The 15,286-nt window shown below is 40.8% G+C and overlaps 1 protein-coding gene across 1 annotated transcript; it reads right to left on the reverse strand.

Moving 5' to 3' along the window:
* Window positions 1–450: 450 nt before the first annotated feature.
* arrdc3b (arrestin domain containing 3b) lies at window positions 451–9,330 on the reverse strand. Its single transcript, XM_030723994.1, has 8 exons — window positions 8,792–9,330; window positions 5,914–5,995; window positions 4,086–4,233; window positions 3,627–3,729; window positions 3,245–3,501; window positions 2,622–2,775; window positions 2,372–2,526; window positions 451–1,614 (listed from the first exon to the last, which is right to left on the reverse strand). Exons 1-8 carry the CDS (start codon window positions 9,069–9,071, stop codon window positions 1,537–1,539), a joined length of 1,257 nt encoding a protein of 418 aa, XP_030579854.1. The 5' UTR covers window positions 9,072–9,330; the 3' UTR covers window positions 451–1,536.
* Between the last annotated feature and the right edge of the window lie 5,956 nt (window positions 9,331–15,286).

Raw genomic sequence — 15,286 nt, forward strand, 5'->3', positions numbered from 1 at the left:
GCATCAAAAGTAACTAAAGTGTAAGTATTCATTATTGGATCTGAATTATTGATTCATCACTGTCTATATCACTGTTGGAGATGACTGGAAACGATTATATACTGCTGGCTAGTATTATCTATAATAATACAACATAAATTACCTTAGATTTATATTTTAAAATCTAAAAAATAGATTTTGTAAGTAACTATAAATGTGTAAAATATACTGGAACAAAAATAAAATCTAGACTGGAAGAAATGATACTGTGTGCAAAGGTAACTGAATAAACTCTAAAGAAACTGGTGCCTCCTCATCATCATCATCATCATCATCATCATCGTCTCTGCAGTTTATCTACTCAGTGTGTAATCCTGGGTGTCATGGCAACAGATGAGAAGGGTAATAAATACTGAGAGCCATTTTATTATTTTATAAAATAAATCTTTTATTTTATAAAAAGTTGATCATGACAGCAATAAGATTATGACAATAATATATAATGCACAGAAATGTAATAGACAGCAACAGAGTATATGAAAAACTAGTGCAAAAAAAAAAAAAAATCACAAATACAAAAATATATTGCACTTGGTAATCTGAAATTTTAGGTGGAAGAAGTCATGTTTGGACAACATTCTCAATTTGATATATTCATCTGTAAACATTTATGTTTTATGCTTTGCCATTGTTTGCAAGCACAAAGCTTGTGGAAAACTCCAGAGCGAGAGAAGCTTCAGCTGAGAGCAGAGAGCAGCAGGAGGCTTCGTGGGACTATCTCAGCTGGATGGAGTTGTGCTTTTTCTCTGGACCTGCTCACTTTAAACTGACTGTCCCTCACCCTCTCACACACACACACACACACACACACACACACACACACACACACACACACACACACACACACACACACACGTGACCTCTAAATGATCGAGGTGGTCGTTGATGTGACACATTTCTGCACTTTATCTTCAGTAACGTGTCTGTCTGTTTTTTTTTGTTTTTTTTTTAATCTCAGTGAATTTTTTGCTTTGTTTTATAAAATGAGACGTCTCCACCTGAAGTCCCAACTTTAACCATCTTTAAACTAAAGATAGCTCTTATCCTGCCATTAATGTGTCCATTTAGAGTACAATATTCTATGTATATATACTGTAGCGTATAGGCCTGCGGAAACCTGCAGTATAGAAAACCACTGATAGAAAAACAGTAGTAACGGCATGTGCAAAATTTACTGTGAGGCAGGAGGAGGCTTCTCCTGTCCGCTTGGAGTGATCTTTGTTCTCTGCCTCGTCAGAGTCATACAGTGGTGTCAAACAATGTTCGTTTTTTGCCATGTCTTGAGCACAGGATATGGGGGATCCGGCACGGTTGGATATCCCTGGTCCATCACATCAGTAGTCACCAAATACTCTCTCAGCTGACTTTCCCGGGTCAGGCAGAGTCCAGCCTTATTTGTGGTGATACATAATCTGGTGAGAAGATGGCTATGTGGGCCCGATGGCTGAGAGCAACTGAGTCTTTTTGTGCAGAGGCTTCTGCGATCCTGAGCTCCCCTCAGCGGGACGGACAGGTGTCAGGTCTCCTGACATCCACAGTCCCTTGCACCTCCAACGGGTCAGGGTAAGGATCGACCTACAGGGAGGAAGGGGAAGATAGAGCTTTATGGCTACAGGATCCTCATGGAGTGATAATTATAACACTGAGAAAATACTGGCTGAAGTTCCTCTAAAATAGGTTTGACAGCATCACATGGTGAGAGTCTACCTTTCAACAAATAACTTCAGGCTACAGCAGCTACAGCTTAATCATGCAGCCAGCTTTTAAAGAACAGAGCAGCAGCCGGGCCTGAAAAACACTGAAGTACCAGAACCGGACCTCTTCACTGCTCCGCGCCTTTTGGAGCGTTTTAATGGAATCATCTGACAAGCCATATGTCTAACTGTCCAAGAGGTTTGTGCTTCAGATTTGATGAGTTTATTACTCTTACTAGGCAGTTACTTGTGTCTGTGTATTTTACACAAACAGTTTGTGGTGCTGCAGCTAAATTATGTGGGAAATAGTTCAGTGAGTTTGCTTTGTTCTACTTCATTTTGGATACTTTTGAAAATCATAAATGTGGTTCAGATTAGGGCACACTTAATGGGATATTTTTTAGATTTATTGTTGCACCTTATCTGAATATTTTATATACAAAAGAGTGGGTTTTGTCTATCATTCTATGTCTGTTTACGTTGTTAGTGTGTATTTTATAATCAGACTTTCCTGTAAGAGTAAGACTCTGTGTGTGTGTGTGTGTGTGTGTGTGTGTGTGTGTGTGTGTGTGTGTGTGTGTGTGTGTGTGTGTGTGTGTGTGTGTGTGTGTGCGTGTGTGTGTGTGTGTGTGTAGTACCTCAGAGTACAGTGGCGGAGGCAGATATCTGAACTCTGTGATGTATGTTAGCAGAGATCCGTGGTCCGCTCCCTCCCCGTCAGACCTATCACATCCCTGCAGATAATCCCGCCTGTGAGACTCTGATATTGCCAGATCGCTGTAGCTTGGTGGGGCTGCAATAAACAAACAGGCGTAAGAGATCATCCCGAAGCACACACGCATTAAGAAAGAGACCATACATGCAAGCACCTGTATTTACAGTACATACCCTCAGGTCTCTCTGGCAGGCCCAGCCAGCTCAAAGTGCTGCAGTTGCTGCTGATGCTGGAGGTGCGGGTGGTGCAAGCATGAAGAGGGATGGTCCCTATCACTAACGGCAACGAGAGCGACAAATTCAAACCACCCGGTATGTCCACGTATACCTGCAAGCGGGACGGGAGCGTTTGGAAAAACAAAGAAAAATGAATGTGTGTCAGTGGCAGCAGTTCATACAGACGTGACCCAGATATAAGCTGCCACACTCAAATACAAACATCCATAAGTTTCTTGTTGTCTAGTAACAGTATCACACTAGGGTGTTATGAGAAGGTCACATGTCAACAGCAATTATTAATCATTTTTTTTGCGTTATTGTAAGAAGGTGTTTTTCATTGCATGTGAATGGATTTTAATTATGTTCAAGTCCAACTAATCCACCAAGCAGACTTTCTGTGGAATATGTGGAATATGTGGAATATGGAATTGCATCAGACAAATGTGACCTTGCAAATATTCTGCTCATGTACTCTGAGCCCTTTGTTTTACGCTCCTATCGGTGTCCCTGAATAAAATAAGCAAAGGAAGGGTTGGCTACATTTTTTATGCGACACATGCAGAAACGTCTGGACTCACCACGAGAGCATATTCCACTTTGATGATGGGACAGCCGAGGATGGAGGGGGACACGGGAGGGATTTTGAGCAGTTTTCCCTCCCAGCTCTGGCTCTTCCCTTGCGGCAGAGGATCTCCTCGCACGTTGGACACCAGCTGCTGGATCTCTTTGCCCTTGCCCTTAGCAAAGAAGGTCTGGGTCTGGTAAAGTGCAGCCTTGGGAACCACTACGCGCGATGAGCAGTTTTCCACCTCGGCAAAGATTTGGATCGACTCGCCTTGGAAAAAGGGGAGAAGAAATCAGTCTGTCAGACTGAGAGAGGAAACAACATAAGTGAAATCTCAAAAGCAGAAGAGCAGCAGAGAAGACGACCTGGGGGAATTTGGAATAGGTGTGGCTTACCTGGTGTGTAGCCCTTTCGCTCTATTTTGGCACTGAGGGAGATCGGGCCTGAAGCACAGAACCAGCAGCACAGCGTCTTCTCCTTTGTACCAGCCTGAGGGGCCTGTTCACACACATCATCTCTTAACTGCTGGAAAAGCACGTCGGCCCCAGCCTTTAAAGGAGCAGTCTGACATTTTTACAAAGAGCTGCTTTCAGCAGCAGAACATTTTTAAATATTCCTGTTGCCTTCATATTACTTCGTTATTTAACATTATTCTGCCAGATGATTCAATCTTTATGTGAAAATATACCCTGGAAACCTGTGTCTATACAAATTCTGTTATTTATAATAGCATTATATTTGTGTTTTTATTTGTGTAGATAACTGTAATCTTTCCAGTGTTCGTGTTGAGCTAAGCTGCTGTGCACTGGGAGCCGTATGTCTCTGAACTCGTGCTGTAAAGGGGACGTGCTCACCAGCAGCAGCGGGGTGTTGATGTCGATGTGTTCAAACACAATGAACTCCTTCTTCACTTTGACGGGGAGCAGCCACGGACGGTGCAGTTCAGCTTTCACCCAGTACCTCACATTGCCGTGCTTCCCTTCAAAGGAAGTGGCCAGAGCCCTGACAGAAAAAAAAAAAGACAGGAAGGGAGGGAGATTAAAAAGTGTGGGTGGTCATGGTCACGTTCTCTGTGCAAGTTCAACACCTTTTCCTTCAGATAAAGAACCGGTACAACACGTCCTGATGCTCAGATATCAGGTCAAAGGAAAGATTCAGCTTTTTCTCTTACTGCTACACCTAATTTGTATAGTACATTTATATATTTTATATGAATAGTTAGCGATGTAAATGTATCTGTCTGAGCTTTGAAGCAGTTATTTAGGTCGGTGGAGGAGGCTCAGCTACAGTGAGAAGTTAAAAGCAGGTCAGTAAACAGGTACAGGTGTGTAAGCAAAAGCTTTATCTCATAAATAATCAGTAACTAAACACAAAGAGTAAGGACGTGTGTGTGTGTGTGTGTGTGTGTGTGTGTGTGTGTGTGTGTGTGTGTGTGTGTGTGTGTTTGGTGCATTATTTCTGCTTCTTGGCAGTAAATCTGATACTGTTGGAAAGCCTGTTTATTTCCCTTACACAGAGTCACATTATAAGGAAAATGAATTTGTGGGTTGAGCAGCAGAATCAGCTGTTTGGTACGTTTTTCATGGGCATAACCCACATACTCACCTCTGCTGCTCAACCCACAAATGCCTTTTCCTTTTAATGTGACTCCATGTAAGGGAAATAAACAGGCTTTCCAACGGTATCATATTTACTGCCAGGAAGCAGAAACACATGTTTCCTTCCTGTTTGTCTTTAGTCTGTGTTATTCTGTCTGTATACTGATGCTGCACCTTACAGCGTTATTCATTTAGTCATACAAACGCTACGTCCTTATTATGTTCATTTATTTTCCCACAAACACTAATTACATATTCACAATGTCAGCAGTGGGTCCAGTGTTTATTCTGTGAGTGAAAAACTTCATGTTTCATTAAAGAACTGAGTGAAGAGGATTTATTGTCCAGATTGAGTCTTTTTTTTTTCAGAAATATTGTTCTGATTGGTGTTTTTGTTACTTTTCAAATCAGTGGATAGATTTTCCATCACGAAGATGAATTAATGCGTCTGTTTTTTGTTTGTGTGTTTGTTTTGTTTTCTGAGACACGTGTTGCAAAATTCCATATAAGAGCTTACAATAAATATGTTAGCTAATGGATACCACCATGGCACTTTTTTATATTACAACAAAATACATGTTTGCTTACAAATAATCTCTTCCCCACTATGGAAGCACTGATTTGCTGTTCTAGTAAATCACAGAGCTAAATGTAAATTTTGGATGTTATGGGAGTGAAGGAGCAGCTTTTCTGAGGTGCGTCATGTATTCATTTGTTTCGTCACTGGAGAGCAGACGTCAGCTATCCTCGTGTCTGTATACATGTGGTCTTATTGAGCAGCCAGATTTTTTTTCAAATTATTCTTTTTTTTATTTTGATTTTTCACAAAAAATGACATAAATTTGCTATAAAAAAATTAAAAATCAGGTGATTTGCTGTTTAAATACAGCTGTTTGAGACGTTTGTAATGGAAATGTTTGTTGGTGGAGAAACAGCAACTTGTAGTTCTCTGAAATATGACGAGTGCACAGCTAAAGACTGTTGTACTGTAACAGGACAGAAGGTCCAAGTGTAAAACCTGAGCTGCAGTGAAAAGAAAGTGAAACGCAGCACAATGACTGAGTTCTCGTGTAGATGTACTCACATCTGAGGCAGGCTGAAGCTGAACGCAAACTCGTGTAAGCCTGAGTGCAGCACAGTCAGGCCCTCCTCGGGACAGTCCTCATCTGAAAGACAAAGACGCGCTCCTGAATACACCTGCACCTAACCTCCACCCTTCCAGCACAAACTGTGGGTGCATAATGTCACGTAGTCTTATTACACAATGAACTCCACTTCACCTCAGAGGGATTATTAACACACACACACACACACACACAGACAGTCATTTGATCAAGAGGGGTGAAAGTGTGAGGGATAAATCCGACAGTCAGAGGTGGAAAAACGGTAAAGCAGCTTCTCTGTCATGAAACTGTTTCCAGCCTCTGAAACAAGCGCTCCCTGCTTGTCTCCGCTCTGCAGCACAGTGAGTCTAATATCTTTGGCTAAAGATGCCACCCTGGAGCTTGTTCGGGTTTTTCTGTTAGCTGCTCTTTCTCCCCCGGGAGAAAATTCATTCGGGGAAACTTGTTCCGCTGCGTCAGCATTTTCTATGAAAACGCTGTATTATAAAGTCAGTATTTCTCGCCATGTTCTTTCCCCTGAAAACTACAAGAAAGCGCAGCAGCGAGCGCACTTCCTCATTTCTTCTCTTCTTGTTTGTGTGTTCAGTGTGTGTGTGTGTGTAAATGTCTCCAGGCGGCTCCGCTGAACTTCAGCTTCCTGCCGCCGCAGCTCGGTTTCATCCTCCATGTTTGTGTCTGTGTTCGGCGTGAGAACTGTCATCAACGTGTGTGTGTGTGTGTGTGTGTGCGTGTCCGTGCGCGTGTGAACGTGCGCCCCCGTCAAGTCACCGGCAACACAGAGCAAGCAGGAGTAGACCGGTATGAACCAGACTGAGCAGCTTCCTTCAGCTGGAAACTCCAACGCATGTATTACAAGTCGGTCTCCCATTGGAGGACGACGTGACTTTAATTTGCAAGACTCGCTCTGATTGGTTCAGCCCCGGCAAGCCCCTGCCCACAATTAGCCCAGCCATGTGGTGTGTGGCACGAAGGGGGAGAAGCTGGGGGTGCGGGACGGGGGGCACAGAGCGGAAGGGTGTTGTAGCCACAGTGACAGCAAACTCCAGGTAGCTGCAGCTCTCACGCACCCAAACCCCCACAGAACCACGCAGGAACAAACAGCCTCTACATCCGTGCGTTAGACACCTCCAGTTCCCACTCAGCATCATGTTTTCATCTTTCTTTTCTTTACGCACAGCTTCAGTCTATAGATGCAGAAGCTCTTTCTGTCAGATCACACAGAGGGAGTTAAAGGGTCAGAAGCTTTATTACCTTCAAGCGCTGAAATAATACTTAAAGTGCTTTTACAACGCAACAATGGTGCTATGTCTCTAGAGGCAGCTTCTTAAACGTGTTTGCTGCTTTGCAGGTTCAGATCATGCAGCTGAACATCTCTTGGTTCAGCTGATGTAAACCGTCACAGCCTGAACAGACAATAAAACTGTCTTTTTTAAAGGCAGCGTGTGGAAGGTCTGACAGCAATAAGATTACTTTCATTATCAGTTGGTCTGCCTAAACCTGACTATATCCAGTCACTGTCATATTTAACAAGGATAAAAAAATTAATGAAATGATCAATCAGCTGCTAAAACAGGCAGTTTCCTGTTTGTTGACTAATCAGTTAATCAATTACTTGCTTTGTTTAAAAAAATACTGGCTGGCCTATAGAAATATATAAATATACACTCTATAACTACAATTACTAATAAGTTAATCAGTTTGTGAAATGTTTTTAATGGCTGAATAATCCTTTACAGCAGTTTAAAAAGCCAAACGTCTGATTCTTTGAGCACTTGTTGCTGATCTTGCAAACCTGAGATTCCTTTGTAGTCTAAAGATTCAGCAGCTAATTCTGAAGCTGTTAAATCCCAGTGCAGTCCCACATCGTCTCATTGACCTTTGACCTGTCAGCCATCCTTGAAGAAACAAACACTGCACACAAAAAAAGCTCTGTGCACAGACAGTCGGCACGATTTCAGGCTTCGTTCTTTGTCATCTGACCTCTAATAACACTTTATACTTGCTGGTTTAACCTATATGCTACACACACACACACACACACACACACACACACACACACACACACACACACACACACACAGGGAAGCTTTTATTTAAATCATGTTTCCCTCCAACGGTCTCTTCACTCATTTGCATCAAGTTTAAAAGATACAACAACACAGGTATGGGAAGTGTTGGGAGGCAGCAGCTGATTTTACATTACAACACACACACACACACACACACACACACACACACACACACACACACACACACACACACACACACACACACACACACACACACTGAGAGCCAGCCTGCTCCTCCCTCCCCCTCCCTCTCGCGCTGGCAGTTTCTGAACAGGTTTGAACCGCTTCTAACAAAGGGAGTTGCCTGCTAGCCTAGTTGAGGATGTCATCAGTAAAAATGTCCATTTTCCTTCATTTAGGCGAAAATGTTTCTCTGAAAATGAAGCGTCATCGACCGCTTTCGATTTTCCTCTTTTTCACGAAGTCTTTCATGCGAAGATTCCAACTTTTCCCCCTCACTGTGATGTCAACATCCAGACGCATAAAAAACAACCCCCCAATCCCTGCTGCTCACGCGCCTTCGTGTGCGCGTGTGAAATGTTTTACTTTACTTTAATAAGTCGAAGAATAATAATTTGAAGTGCGGATAGACCGCATCTGCGATCAGCTGTTGCATCAGTACCACTGCGCCGGGCTCTGACATCACTGCGCCCTCTGTGCCTCTAAAGTTTTGTAACGAGCCTGTCAAAAGTTTGCAGTGATCAGCTGCGCCGCTGATCCTGTCTCACACAAACAGCATCAAGAAGAAGAAGCTGGGGCGCCTCCTTACCTCTCTCCTCTCCTATCAAGGTGTCGCAGTGGTGTAAGTATTCCACCTCCTCGGTGTAGTTCTGAGTGTAAGCCGTGTTTGCTCCGGCGTTTCTCGACTCTGTCCACCGGACCTTGGCGACTCCTCTCGCGGTTATGTCCAGCCTCTTGACCCGCACATCCCCGGTGACCTCCACAACAACCCTCCCTGACACCAGGTCTCCACCGGAGAACACGGGCAGGTTGTTCTCATTCAGACTGTCAAAGTAGATCGCCAAGGCCCTCACTTTGCCCAGCACCATGATGGCAATGAATTAATGAGAAAACAAAATGAGGGGAGAAGTCTTTACAGAGAAGAAGTTGTGAGTAGAGCCGTACGGCACAAATTCATGCGCCTCGCTCCGGGTGCCCAGCGCAGAGCCGGGTCTGCGGCTGTCAGTGATGGCTCATCTGGTAGCTGATGGTCCGCAGCAGCTCTGCGTTCTCCTCCTCCGAATGAGCCTGTGCTTCTCTCCTCGGTCTTTGCTGCCGTCTGTCTCCGCCGCTGCGCTCTTAAAGCTTCCGTGCGCACAAATAACCCCACTGAGCATGTGCGCACGAACCGGCCAGCCTGCTCACACAGAAAGGAGCTGAAGCTCAGCCTCCACTGCTGACATAATCTAAGACACACAAGTCACCTCTCCACAAAACAAGAGTTTAAAATGTGTTTAATCATTTTATAAAGATGACGCCGGTTTGTGGAAACAAATATATGCAGCCCGAGGGGGAATACAGGCAATGTGTATAACAGGCAATCTAATAAACAATTTTAAAGAGTAAAAAAGATTTTTAAAGAATAAATGTTTCCTTTTTTTTTTAAATTAATGTGCAGTATGAAAGGATTCACTGATTATTAGATTGTTGTAATGGGACTCAAAAGCCACAGCGTTACTTTGTATCATCACTACAATATGATTTATTTCTTTATTTTATCAGCTGCATGGACATTGTACTGTAAGCAGCTCTGGGTGGCTGTCTTTTAGCTACAGTTTTGGAGAGATGCCTTTTATGGCAGTGTGTGTTCTTAAGTAACTAACACACAGGAAGCACAAGCCTGCATCATCTCAGCCCTGAAGTACTGGGAGGCCGTTTTCATAAAGATGACTAATACTAAGTATTCAAACCTGCTGTAAAATAATCTGCTTTTGTTGAACATAAGAACATTAGACCAAAAAAAGTTCACTAACTTGTGCACTTCATATAGCTTCATATACAAAAATATTAGTCAGTTTGGTTCAATCAGGGGACTGTTTCTCTCACACTGAAACACTAAAATAAACCAGCTGAAAAATGAAGAATCAGCAGGTTGATCTGAATTCTGCATAGATGTCAAACATGCATCAGATGCAGCTGCCTCATAACAGCATGGTGCAACTGAGTACTATAACTCAACACTTTTTAGTGCATTTCACTGTATGTCATTGGATTATTTAACATTACAAATTTAAATAGCCTGTTTCCATGCAGAAAATATTACCTTCAGTCATTTTTTTGCAATACATACTCTCAACTTTCTGCTATGTTCCCTGGACATATGGCCACATATCCATATGTTCTAAACACAAACCAAACATTAAAAACACTGAAATGAAAAGAAAAAACTAAATCGAGAACTTGAAAAATACCTTAAAAATGAAAAAGATGCTGCAAGGTGGCAACGAAACATTGTTTTATCAACATGTATGATAATCATTTTCAGCTAAGTGATAGTTTGATGTATACAATATTAGAAAACAGCTAAGAAAAATATTACCAGAAACCCAGAGAAACATGCAGGCCTGCTGAACAGAAAGCTTGTATAAAGCAAACTTTTACACAGTTTGCTGCTTCAGTGTTTTTGGAGCTCTGTCAGATGTTTCTGTGGTTACTGAAGTATAATTAGAAGCGTTTCAGAAGTTTCAAAGGTTTTCATTGACAATCACATATCTGCAGTTCGCCCTGGCATGCTGTCAATCAACTTCTGGGTAACCACAAGTTCTCAGTGCGATGAAGGTCTGGGGAGTTTTCACTCAGTTATCACTTAAATCAATGGTCCCCAACCTTTTTTGATCCACGGACTTGTTTAGCATTAGACAATATTTCCACGGACTGGCCTTTAAGGTGTGGCAGATAAATAAGTGAAAATCAACGATACCGCTGTAATCAAAAGTGTGATATTTTCACACAATAAATGTGAATCCACTGTATATTTGTATGCAGCAGCGTCCTCCTAACATCGCGCCACAGCATGAATAATAGTGGTGGGCGGATCGATCCAAATATTGATAATATCAATTACAACGTTGGTAATGATATTGATCAATACCAGAGTAATGAGATCGATACTTTAGCTTCAGTTTCTCTCCTGTATACAGCTTTCATCAAAGATGCGAGCTGTCTGTTTAAGTGCCGCTCCTGTCACAGCACAGAGCAGGCACACTTTGCACCTCCCCTCCCAGCAGTGTTTTGACATTATACAATCACGTGACAGGTAACATATTTTACTTGGGAAAAAAATATAAGAATATAAAAATATAAGACAATTTGGCCCTTTAAGTTACTTTTTTGACATTTCGCTTTCCCCTCCAATTAAGTGGAGTTAGCAAAATGTCAAAAACTAACTTAAAGGACTAAATTCTCTTATATTTTTGACATTAAATCGCAGGTAAGGGGGCGGGGCCTGAAGCATAAATATTTTATAACATTGTGGAGTGATAATTTTGTACAGCTTGTTTATTTAAGAAAAAATCCAGAAAATTAGTGAATGAAGGGATATTATTTATTACATTTTTGTATTATACTTTCTGAACAATCTACCTGAAAAAAGTTTTAATTTGTTCTTGTGTGATGATTTTTTACACTTTATTTAAGAAAAAAATCCAGACATCACAACGTATGAACAAAATTGTTTTGTTACTGTTCTGATGTTTCAGAACAAAAACTTTTATTTTGATAAAGTATTTTCTATTTACCTATAAACGTTGCCCAATTCTATCCTGGGATTTAACTAATTAATGATCCAAAGGGAAAAAAAAAAATCACAAAATACTTATAACTTCATGAAAATTCTTCATAATTATTAAAACGTATCGGTATTGGTATTGGTATCAGTATCAGCGATACTGGCCCTGTATTTACTTGGTATCAGATTGATACCAAGTCTTGCAGTATTGTCAATGTCAATGTCAATGTCAAATTTATTTATATAGCACATTTAAAAACCAGAATGGACCAAAGTGCTTCACAGGCAATACATAAAATACAAAACATCAACACACAAACAAAAATCCAGACAAAAATATAATAACTAAATAGATACAAAATGTCAAGATTTGCTCGAATTAAAAGCCAGACCATAAAAATGCATCTTTAGCAAAGATTTAAATGTAGCAATAGTTCGAGCTGATCTAATATGAGATGGCAAGGCATTCCAGAGACTCGGCGCCACAACTGAAAAAGCTCGATCACCTCTGTTTTTAAGTCTAGACCTTGGAATTTTTAGGATCATCTGATTAGCAGACCTTAATGTTCTGACAGGAGTATGAACATGAATAAGATCAGACAAGTACAGAGGTGCCTGCCCAGATAAAATCTTAAAAACAATCAATAAAATCTTAAAATTAATTCTAAAATGAACAGGAAGCCAATGAATTGAGGCTAAAATCGGAGTAATATGCTCACACTTTCTGGTCCCTGTTAAAAGTCGAGCAGCAGCATTCTGAACCATTTGGAGCCGACGAAGAGATGACTGAGATAAACCTACATATAAAGAGTTACAATAGTCCAGTCTAGACATGATAAAAACGTGTATGACTCTTTCAAAATCCTTATAAGAAAGATAGGGCTTTACTTTGGCCAACAATCTCAGTTGGAAAAAACTAGTCTTCACCACAGAACTAATTTGTTTGTCAAAGTTAAGGGAGCCATCAATGATCACACCAAGATTTTTGACAGATTGATGGATGTATGACCCTAAGTGTCCAAGAGAGGCAACAGAGGTCCTCAACTGGTCAGCACAATCGAACAACAGAATCTCGGTTTTGCTTTCATTAAGATGCAGAGAATTCATGTTTAGCCAATTTTTCAGGTCAGAAAGACAGTTCAACAAAATCTGCAATGAATTTGGAGCATTAGATTTCATTGGAAAATAGATCTGAATGTCATCAGCAAAACAATGAAAAGACAAGTTATATTTCCTAAAAATTGACCCCAGGGGTAGGATATATAAAGAAAACAGTAATGGGCCCAAGATAGATCCTTGAGGCACACCACAGGAAAGACAGGCTACAGAAGAAGAATATTCACCCATACTGACAGAAAAACTTCTGTTAGTCAGATAGGATTTAAACCAATCAAGTGCTGAGCCTCTAATACCCACACACTGTTCAAGGCGAGACAGAAGAATCGGATGGTTGACAGTATCAAAAGCTGCTGTTAGATCTAAAAGGATTAATATAGCAGGGCTTCCTGAATATTGCACACCACAACATGAATAACATCCTCTCTGCGCACAATGCTCTGGTCGCCATGGTAACATTTAAACAAAACCTTCAAAATAAGATACACAAATACAGTAGAAATCGCCTCAGTCGGATTCAAATGGCCCATGGAATTTCATAAGTGTAAGTTGGATAAAATCCGATTCTTCAAAATATCCGACAGTTTGGGGTCTAATATCGAATTTCGCTACAATTTCTTCTGCTTCATCTCTGGATTTGCTTCTGCAAATTTTATAATCTCATACTTTTGCTCATAAGTGCAAGTTTGTAGCTTACACTTGCCTCTTGCGCTTGCCATGAACTGATGAACTGATATAGACACTAAAGCGTCTCCAGTGTCTCTCCAGTCTTGGTGTGTGTAGTTGTGCATGACCGAGCCGATGCATGGCAGTGGGTGGACGGGAGCTGAGGAGGGCTTTAGCACCACTGTTAATTTTGACAGCAAATTTTGATTTAGTTTTAGTCGTAGTCTTTTGACGAAAATGTAATTTAGTTTTAGTCATAATTCAGTCATCTGAATAGTTTTAGTCTATTTTTAGTTGATGAAATTATCGTAAGACTATAGTCGACTAAATCTACAGTCGATTTACTCGACTAAAATATAAAGGGTGTAAAATGTAAATGCTTTTTCTTCAGTTCCCTTGAATTAGTCATTATACACACTTACATAAAATTAAACATTTTAAAAAGTTATGCAATATTATTAATAATATTAACATTAGCGTTTCACCTGCTTCCCACACACCTGTTCATCAGGAAGATGAGACAAAAGACGCACTGTGGAAGAGAGTCAGAGATTAATAAAAATGATTATGATTTTAAGCACCACCCTCCTTTTAAAGCACCCAGTCTGCTATTCTAGCTCAATCAGTGTGACAGTGATCTCCAGCTTTGTCCTAATACCAGCGTTTTACAGCAGGACGCTCTGAAAGGTACAGGGCAGTGTTCAGGACTAAGATTAGGAAAGGCTAATTCACCGCGGTGTGGAGATTTTCTCTAAACACAAACTGGGAAAAACACTTTACCCTGCATGACATTAAAATGCTGACCTTTGCATGGAGATCTGGGTGACTGGTTTGCAGATGTCATTTAAGATTTGTCGTGTTTTTACCCGAGATAGTCGCCCCACATGGTTTACACATGTTTTGTTTGTCACAACGTCAAAGGACAAATGTGTCCATACATCAGCTCTTCTCTTTCTCCCTGCTGACATTGGTTTCATAACTTAGTTCTATCGGAAGTAACGACCAATCACAGGCTAGTTTGTCCTTCCCGGGTTTAGAGCAAATTTGTGCAACTGTGCGTTTGATCGGATGTTTTCCTAACTTGTCCCGCCCTGTCACAAAATTAAATAAGTTCTGATTGGATTTTGTCCCAAGCTTTTTCATCTCATTTTCATTTGTTGACGAAAGTGTCAATTAATTTCATCATCGTTTTTATCATTTTAGGTGGTTTTTATTTAGTTATCATCTCATTATTGTCATGAAAAAAAGGTTCGTCGATGAAAACTATGACGAAAATATTTCGTCAACGAAATTAACACTGTTTAGCGCTAAACTCATCTGACTTATGGATCACATTTAATTGGAAATGTATTACAATGGGAACAGATCTTTCATTTGTGGTTGGCAAAAATCTGGCTGATGTAGGGGATGATTTTATTGGAATTAACGTCAGGAAAAATCAGGACCTGCGGAAGTCATCCGACTGGAGCAAAAATCTGATTTGTGTGACTTCGACTCAGACGATTTTTACTGTATGAAGCGCAAGAAAAATGCACGTCACCATAACACAGAATCAGTGTGAGCCCTGGGCTTCTCTGCAATAATGATGTGCGGCTTGATACTGAAATATCGATACTTCCGATACCAGACCTTTATTCCTTAAAATCGATTCTCAAATCCAAGTATCAATACTTTCAATAAGTCAGTCATTTGAGATAATGTATCTTAACAAGAATACATTAGAAAGTAACTAAATTATTGAGATCTTGCCTAAAT

Source organism: Archocentrus centrarchus, unplaced genomic scaffold (genome assembly GCF_007364275.1).
Source record: "Archocentrus centrarchus isolate MPI-CPG fArcCen1 unplaced genomic scaffold, fArcCen1 scaffold_30_ctg1, whole genome shotgun sequence".
NCBI lineage: Eukaryota > Metazoa > Chordata > Actinopteri > Cichliformes > Cichlidae > Archocentrus > Archocentrus centrarchus.